Source organism: Gossypium raimondii, chromosome 5, assembly GCF_025698545.1.
Source record: "Gossypium raimondii isolate GPD5lz chromosome 5, ASM2569854v1, whole genome shotgun sequence".
NCBI classification, from domain to species: domain Eukaryota; kingdom Viridiplantae; phylum Streptophyta; class Magnoliopsida; order Malvales; family Malvaceae; genus Gossypium; species Gossypium raimondii.
The window spans coordinates 6,702,356-6,711,154 of NC_068569.1; the positions used below are offsets into that span (position 1 = coordinate 6,702,356).

At 35.8% G+C, this 8,799-nt stretch overlaps 1 protein-coding gene across 1 annotated transcript; it reads right to left on the reverse strand.

Moving 5' to 3' along the window:
• Positions 1-1,774: 1,774 nt before the first annotated feature.
• On the reverse strand, positions 1,775-6,767 carry LOC105769018 (protein SMAX1-LIKE 6). The gene is made up of 4 exons (XM_012589364.2): positions 6,304-6,767; positions 4,834-6,047; positions 3,996-4,242; positions 1,775-3,839 (listed from the first exon to the last, which is right to left on the reverse strand). Exons 2-4 carry the CDS (start codon positions 6,024-6,026, stop codon positions 1,929-1,931), a joined length of 3,351 nt encoding a protein of 1,116 aa, XP_012444818.1. The 5' UTR covers positions 6,027-6,047; positions 6,304-6,767; the 3' UTR covers positions 1,775-1,928.
• Positions 6,768-8,799: the final 2,032 nt, after the last annotated feature.

Genomic DNA, 8,799 nt, shown 5'->3' on the forward strand with positions numbered 1-8,799 from the left:
ATTAACCATTAAAGAGATGAATTTCATAGTATATAATTTCTAACAAATAAGCCCATCAATTAAAGGGGAAGTAGAAGTCGGAGTTGGCCTACAAAAATTGGAATTGTATTACAAAGGTGGAGTTTTCTTGCTCCACAAGGCGAGCTTTAAATGGACTGGACCACCGCCCATTCCCTGTGCCTGCCTTCTTTTTTTTTTTTATCTTTTTCTCTGAAAGCATCGTGGAATTATGGAAAACAAGGATGTTGATTTTTCTAAAAGTTAAAATCAGTCATACGTGCATGTATTTTTTTTATAAATTTCTATTTTTATTTTTAGATTTTAAAATTTATATCTAATTATCATCACTATTACATTTTTTTGTTAAATTAGTTGGTGTGATATTTTAAAATAATATAAAACACACTCACTTGATTGTAATGTAATTAAAAAATGACATCCTAATGAACCTAAATTTAATAAAATAATTTTGACAATGTTAACAATTGGACATAAACTTTGAAATTTAAAAAGTAGAAGGAATAAAAAGTACTAAAATCAGATTTCAAATTTACAAAGAATATAGAGATTTATGGATACATTTTAACCTTTTTAATATTATAAGGTATTCATTTAAATGGTAAATTGAGTGTAGGGATGAGGATGAAGCGGACAAAGTTAGATGTTATTATATCCATCATTACTCGATAGTTGACACGTTTTGGTCCGTTACTTGCCTCACCTCACTCTATTATGAATGTATAATATTAAAAATCATAACTATTTTTATGGATGTTGGATCCATACATTCTTACCCCCACCTCGCTTCACTTTAATTTTATTTTAACAATTTATGTTTAATATTTTCAATATTTTTAAAAGTAAGTAAACATTTAAATATAAGATATATAAAATTTTTAAACACATAATTACATTTTTACCCTTTTTAATATATATAAATAAAAGGATTATGTGTGAAATTACAGAATTTATTGACCCGACTAAAGCAGAAACGACAGGAACCTAAAAGAAGTAACATGAATTTTGTTCGTTGCCGGTTTAAAACAAAACCAGTTGGCCTAGGGAGAAAATGCAGCAGTGGTAATTTATGAATAGAAAGGGTACACAATAAGAATAAGCTAGGTAGAGTGGGACTCATTTTGTCATTTGCAAACGGTTTGTGAGACCAAAAACGGGGCTTAGGCAGTGGCGCAGTGCTAGCGTATAGAGCCTCTACTTTCAATGAAATAACCTATGAATTTCCCAAACACTGGGCCTAGTAGTTGGGCAGATAGTATCCTTATAGCAACTTAGGTTTTTATGACTAAAATTAAATTAGTATTGTTTTTGAGAAAAAATATTACTAAATAAATGTTTTTGAAAAAAAAATGCTTCTCAAACCCTAAAAATTAGTCCAAAAGTTTTATTGACAGCAGAAAATTTTAGCTTCTTTTCAAAACTTCGAAAGGTATTTTTTACTCCAAAAATATTTTTTTTAAAACAATGCTAAACTGACCTAATTAATTCGGCTCTTGACTCAAACCCAATAGTTAAGAACAAGCAAGCCTGAAATTAGAACCATTGGGCTGAAACAGCACCATATTAGCCCAACCTCATTGTCCTCAAACTAACAATGCTGTTATACCAACGACCCCTGCAATTTACAGGGGTGGTTCTCCCTTGTCCAATGAGATAATGCAAAGAATCAGAGTAGCATTTTTAAGCCCTTGCATGCGAGCTTTAACTTAAAAGGAAGGTGAGATTATGAATAAATCCAGGTAATTTGCAGGCAGTCTTTGGACCAGAAGAAACGTTATACATTCTTTGGCTGCGTTTTATACAACACAAAAATAATACCCCCAAAAGAATGCCTCACAAACAAGACTTTTCCATAACTTAAAAGCTACAATATGCATTTAATTACATCCTCAAAAAAGGAAGAAAAAAAATCAGCTCAGACTAATTTTTGCAGGAAGACATATTCCGGGAGCTTGTTCCTTCACCACACGACCTTCACATGCAACTAGTTTCACAACTGATTGAGGATTGAGGTTGTATTTTTGCTCAGCCTCAGCAAAGCTTCTTCCCAGCACATTTGCAACCCAATCTTCTAGAGCTCCCTTTTTGTCCGAAAACCAGACAGCAGCAAGTATTTGTACCATCACTTCTTCATTAATCTCCAACAGAACTTCACTTCCAACTGTCCTTTGAAATTGTGAACTGATTTCCTTTACAATTTTATTGGCAAGTCCATCGAAATCGAATGACTTGAAATGTATCTTTTTATATACTTGGCTAAAGAATTCATCCAACCAAACTTCTGAGTTCTCAGACAAGGACTCGCTTTTTGACGGCCCCAAATCAATGTCTGCCTCATCGGTCTCCTCCACCGGAAAATTTAAATCCAAACAAGATCTAGACACTTTGGGTTCTCGTTCTTGTGTGTCTGTTTTTTCTAGCTCAGATGACTCAGAAGTGTTGATCAGCTTTCTTTTATTAGCAGATGTAGAACTAAAAGCTTCTTTTATGGTCGTTAGTCTGATACCTGTGTCGTTGCTTCTGCTTGCATCATCAGTAACAGAAGCAACTAAGATCTGCATTTGCCAATTTTTGGCTCCGAGTACTCTTTCTTCGGGGAATTTCATGTGTTCCTTCTCGGGGAGAATATGCATATTACCTTTTGTTATGGCTGACGTCGTTATAAGAACCATATTGTTGATGCTTATTTCTCTCCCATGCGAATCCGGAAATTTACCTGTTCTGATAGCCAGGTCCAAACTATGCTGGACACAGAAATCAGCCTTATCCACATTTTCAAGGAAGACCACGGAATGGGGTTTCTTTCTTAGCTCCTCAGCAATGAAGTCGGAAACCGTTTTCCCTCTAAACTTCACATCATAACCATTTAACTCTTCACATTCAAAGATTGAGTCTGAGTGGCTAACTTTGTCTTGTGAGCTCAAATCCACAGATATGAAGTATTCCTGCTTGCCAAATAGTACCTCCGCAAGTGCTGAAGCAATTCTTCTTTTCCCAACTCTGTCAGGTCCAAGGAAAGTAAGCCACATATCCCCTTTACAGTTCACGCCACGGGAGCTTCGATACCTATGCCTTAATTGGGATACAGCTTGGCTGACAGAATTTACAGCTTCATCTTGCCAGCCAACTTTTTCAGCAAGAACTTTCCTAATGGACTTGTAATCTCCTAGATCAAACTGCTCTCCTGATGTAAGACCAGAGCATGACGAAGATTGGGCAAACTGATATGAAGTATTCTCGCTATTTGCATCAAATTCTGCGGATACGGAACCTGAGAAGCGCTGAAGATGTTCTTGATGATTTGGCGATTTTGTGCTGTTTGATTCCTGACTGGTTGATGCATAAATTGTTCCCAACTTTAAATCCGTTGTGACGGGGGGAACAAATGATGATGGTGAGGGTCCAGAACAGGAGCTCAGACGTTGATGAGGATGATGGGTAAGCCAGGGCACATCTTTTTCAGTCTGCTGAGCTAGGCTTGAAACATCTGCATGTAACCTGGACTGGAAATTCATATTCTTAGCGGCAGAAGTACATGATATCGATGTAGTATGGTTAGGTAGAAAGATCTGTTGCATTTGAATTTGTCTGCTGGGACTTTGATTGGGGAAAAGACTTCCATTGATAGACAGGTCTCCGCCACTTCTTTGCTTCTTATCTGTGGGAAACTGAGGGCCCTCGACTATTGCAACTTGAGACGCAGAGGGGTGAATATCTAACTTGGGGAATGTTGGAGCGCAGTGGAGACGTTGGCAAATATCATTCCATTTATTCTGCAACCCCAAAACTTTAGCACTCAACATGGTTTCACCAGCATTAGCCTGCACTGAATGATGAAGCACATTCTTAAAAAAACAACTATAATTTCATCAATGAAATAGCGCATATGACTAATGCCAAGAATGGATAAAAGATGTCTATCTGATTGTATATCTAACACGGCAGCAAAGATTTGAAAATCTGAAGTGCTAACTCACCTTTGCCGCATCCTCTCCTTTGCTTGTGTCAACTGCTGCCATTCGTAACCAAGAAGGCAAGTTCTCCGAATATTGATCTGCAACTGAAACTGTTGATCCTACCTTCAGAAAGGCATCAAGTTCTTGCTCATACTTCTCATTGCAAAGGTTACATCGAGGACTAGACTGGTCTCTGCCGCTTAAAGGACTCCTCAAATCTGAAGGTGTAGGAAATAAGCCACCAAATGGAACAAACGACCTCATCAAGCTGTAAGAATATCATGAGCATGGAACTGTGAGATCCAATGAGTTAAAAACTGTTAGAAGTTAAAGTGCACAGGCAGTATTTACACATCATATATATATATATTCTCAATAAATGTGAATTTCATTCAAAGCACTCGCACTTAAAAACTATGCCCGCTTTTTTGCTCCAAAACCTAGAGACTTAACAACTTAAATACAAAATTATGATATTATATTGAAATATTGTCTCTCCATTTCTTCGACTGACATCTGCAACTCCACATTAAAAGGCCATTAAATCATCAAACCAGATACCCTGAATCGGATATAGCTCCAAATATTGATTTTTGATAGCCTTTTATCTCATAAAGTGCCTAGTACTATTTTATTAGTACTGTAAAGGACAAACCCATCAGACATGATACCTTTTTTTAAAAAAAAAACAGGTAGTAGTACATTACGATTATTTTATTGAATGTTTTGTATGACAACAACATCAGGTGGATAAAAGCAGCTGAAAGAACAACGTTTTTTTAATAACAAAAACACGGTTTCAAATCCAATCCATGTGAAAGAAATTGGAAGCATTGTAATCGAAAGTAAAAATACCCACCTGGATTTGGGGTAAGCCCCATCAAAAGAACTCTTGGAAGAAGTAATGGGTAACAATTGCAAATCCCAATCTTTTTCTATATTGGGAAACTTATCAGAAAACTTCCTATATATTTCAACACTGTCTACAGCCCCAATCAACCATAGTTTCCTTCTATAAACTTCCATTAAACCAGTTAACTTGAGAACCAAAGAAGTAGCCACATCACTTGAGACCCCATCCAAAATCAATCCTTTTAAATCTCCAACTTGTAAAACCACCCCTCCTCCAGACCCATCGCACTTCTCCAAAATTGCTTCCACTTCCTTCAACTTTAACCCCAAATTCTCCTCATTTCCCTCATTTATCTCCTTTTCAATCGATATTGGAATCAGCCCAGCCAAATCCCCATCCAAAATACCAGCTTTCCCCTTTGTTAAACTCTCCGTAAAAACCCTCAAAGCTTCCATGGCACAAACTCCAACAAGCAAAGGATTTTTTCCGCTCTTTTTACCCATGACTTCGCTAATTCTCTTACAATTCTCATCAATCCCATCTTCTTGACCCGGAAACAGCAAATTATACCCGACCCTACCAGAAATTGAATCCGCTAAGTTGCACAAAAATATAGGCGGGCAATGGGCACGGGAAAACCGAGAAGAAACTTGAGTTACCGGCGGGCGAACTAAAGCTAACTTTATGTCACAGCTCCGAAACCCAGCATCCCCGAAAACCCGACTAACAATCGGATCATCCAGAATCGATAAAATTAAGTATTTAAGCTCAACCTTCAAAACTGACGGCGTTTGGGAGCAACCGGTGGCGTTAGTGTTATTATTGCTACTGTGTAACTGTTGTAAATGGTAACTTTCTGGATGACGCCGTTGACTGGCTTGTGACCGTTTAATTGCCGCCATCAGTGAGTTAGAGATCGGAGGGTCCTCGACGGACTTCGACGAAGGTAAGCGGTCTAGTGAAACCCCGACGGAAAGCTCCAGCGCGCGGAATTGAAGCCGGGACGGATACGCGCTGCTACGTGCACGTGCACATGCATCTCGGAGAGTGGACGACGGTAAGGAAAGCAGCGCCGACACCGCGTGGAGTGATGTCGTCTGTGCATGGCTCCTTCGACGCGCTACGGCCACAGCTTCGTCTAAAGCACGTGCCGCTTCTTCAGTTAAGAATTGCCGAGCTGCGGTTACCGACGTCGGCATCGTCGGCCAGCACAAAAGAAACTACACACAAAAACAATATTAATTAAAAAAATCCTAACCTAGACCCCATATTGAATGCTAAGACTAAAAAAAACCATTAAAGTTACAAGTGAAAAAAAGCTAGACAAGAAACTACAAATGACTGCTTTGCTAAGATCAAATTAAAGAAAAAGAACTAAAACACTCTTAAACAACAAAACAATAGGAACCCAGATGTTAATTTGCTACATAAAGAATAAAGAAGACGAGATTCAAAAGCTTTTAAAAAAAATGATACCTTTATTGATAGGATCAAAGGGTCCTTACATGCCCAGCTAAAACTCAAAAAAGAAACGAGACATGGGTAAGTGGTAGAAACACAAAATATCCTGATAATATCAGAAAGGGATTCCTTACGAGAAACTAACTAACAAAAACCCAAGAGAAGTTTCTGGGAATCAAAGTAAGTAAATGGTACAGAGAGGGTGGAGGGTTCAGGTTTTAATTCAAGAGTAGGTTTAGTGAGAGGCGGAGGAAAAAGTAAAAGAGAGAAGAAAGAACAAAAGGGACTAGAAACAGCGACGGGGATAGGAAAAATGATAAGAAAAGGAACGATTCCGGGGTTTAAGCAGAAGATTGAAGGAAAAAGGAGAAGAAGGGAAAGGGGAAAGGAAGGGTGAGTTAAGGAGACAAAAGCGAAGAAGACACAAAGGGCAGCAAAGGGTATAAATGAATTTATATTTTTTTTCATTTCATTTGTAATAACTTTGAAAGTTTTGAACTCCCCGTCTAATGAACATATTTATTTTACATAACAGCAACCAATAATGATTGTGGGTCCGTAAGTCTGATTCGTAATTAACCCAATATTTTCTGTGCAGGGAGTGTTTACTTCAAAAACTTTTTGAAATTATTTATGGGGGAAGCGTGGAAGTTGGAGGTATGAGAGGGGGAGAGAAAACAAAGCGCTTTTGTTGGCTTGGTGTGTGAGTGGGGTCATGTCAGCGGAAAAGGAACAAACAAATGGTGAGCATAGATTCTCCATCACTCAAAAGTAAGATATTCTCAGCACTAGTTTTCTATTACTAGTATTACTATTATTTTTTTCGGTTTTTTCCTTCATTTCCTTTCTTGTTTTGTTTACGGAAAAAGTGTATAAATATATTAATTATTCTTATAAATAATCTTTCTCCAATTTGGATCATAATATTCTTTTTTTGGTATATTTTAAAATTTTAAAAATCTGCACTCGTTTTCTAAGTAATTAACCATATAAATTGGGTTTAGTTTGAAGAAAGGAGATGCCATGTCCACCGAAGCAAATGGGACAAAGAAAGGAGCAGTGGAGTCACTTTCGAGATAGCTTTGAGCCTTAAAACGAGCTTTGCTTTAGGGGAAGATGGAAACAATATATAAAAATAAATAGAGAGCTAATAAAACAAAAGGTGATGTTTAGATTTGTGTATACTAATGATAGATACACAAAGCTTGGAAGGTTCAATTAATTAGTATTTAATTATTTTTATTGAAGTTAAAAAAATATTTGAAGGGTCAATGTTAACGTTTTCCTAGAGATAGGTGAGTGGAAAATTTAAATTAAAAAGAAAAGAAGATGAATGATCCAATGGAATTCGGTAGTGTCCACCACATGTGTAACGCTGGTAGCGTCGCAGTCATAAAAAAGAAAAGGTCCATCATTTATTATGCATTGCCATTACTTTTTCCCTAGATTGACACCTTTCCTTATTTTGCAATTCATCTTACCTTACACTTCCTTTTATGTCACATTTACATTTTGTAAATTTACCCACTATTATAAAATAAAATTAGGGTTTTCTTCATTTTAAGTCATGTTTATATAAATTTTATGCATACTTCAGATATTTTGGTTTGAAAGGTGGTTCCTGGCCACTCATGTAATATCTCTATGTTCTCATATCCACACAGTTGGAAATCTTGGTGTTCTTCATTTGTGTGTGTGAAAGGGACCTGATTTTTATTATTTAAACTAAAACATGCAGAATATAATTATACATTTTAGATTATAGAAGAGCCCGTTTGTGTTGGTTATCAATTTCAATTTTTAGACCAACACTGCCTTCTTTGACTTTGAAATACTTTTAATATATATATATATATATATGTGCTATAAATGATATTTTCAATTAAAATAGTAATAAATATAGTAAATCAATCTGAAATAGAATATACCGTTGATTAAAATTTTAATTTTTACATAGGCAACTTTAAAATATTTAATAAAATGCCAAAATTGTGGCGTACAAAACCCACTTTGCCTTCTTATCAATCCCAAATCCAAAGTGGAGAATTTTAACTTCTACTAGAAAGAAAAGATGAAAATCCTATGATTAAAGAAATACAATACTATATTCAATAATACTAATTTACTCAAATATGATTAGTACGATATTACATCAGAAAATAAAATGCAATAAAAGCGGTGGTAAATTATATTCAAAACTAAGGATATTAAAAACCATGTAAACTAATAATTTAACAATGGTTAAAAAGTGGAATTGCATTCATATTTTCACTTTAGAAATACATATATATAATTAATACATGCAATTGGGTTGATATTATTATTATTATTATTATTATTATTAACATCTGCGTAATAAATTATTAGTAAAATGTTTAGAAAAAGTTCATTGGAACAAATTATTTGGAAGGGATTATTGTTTTTAACCTTTACATCATTTATTTTAGCCCTTCTTGGTATAAATACCTAACTTCATGGAAAGAATCAGCTATCCTTGTTTTTGAAGAAGGT

What these genes read in the sequence shown, in the direction of transcription:
- LOC105769018 (XM_012589364.2), bottom strand. Translation starts at nt 6,026, where the DNA reads ATGCCGACGTCGGTAACCGCAGCTCGGCAATTCTTAACTGAAGAAGCG. An exon ending in GGGGCTTACCCCAAATCCAG is followed by an intron (nt 4,243 to 4,833) that starts GTGGGTATTTTT and finishes ATATTCTTACAG; the next exon opens with CTTGATGAGGTCGTTTGTTC. An exon ending in AAGGAGAGGATGCGGCAAAG is followed by an intron (nt 3,840 to 3,995) that starts GTGAGTTAGCAC and finishes CATTCAGTGCAG; the next exon opens with GCTAATGCTGGTGAAACCAT.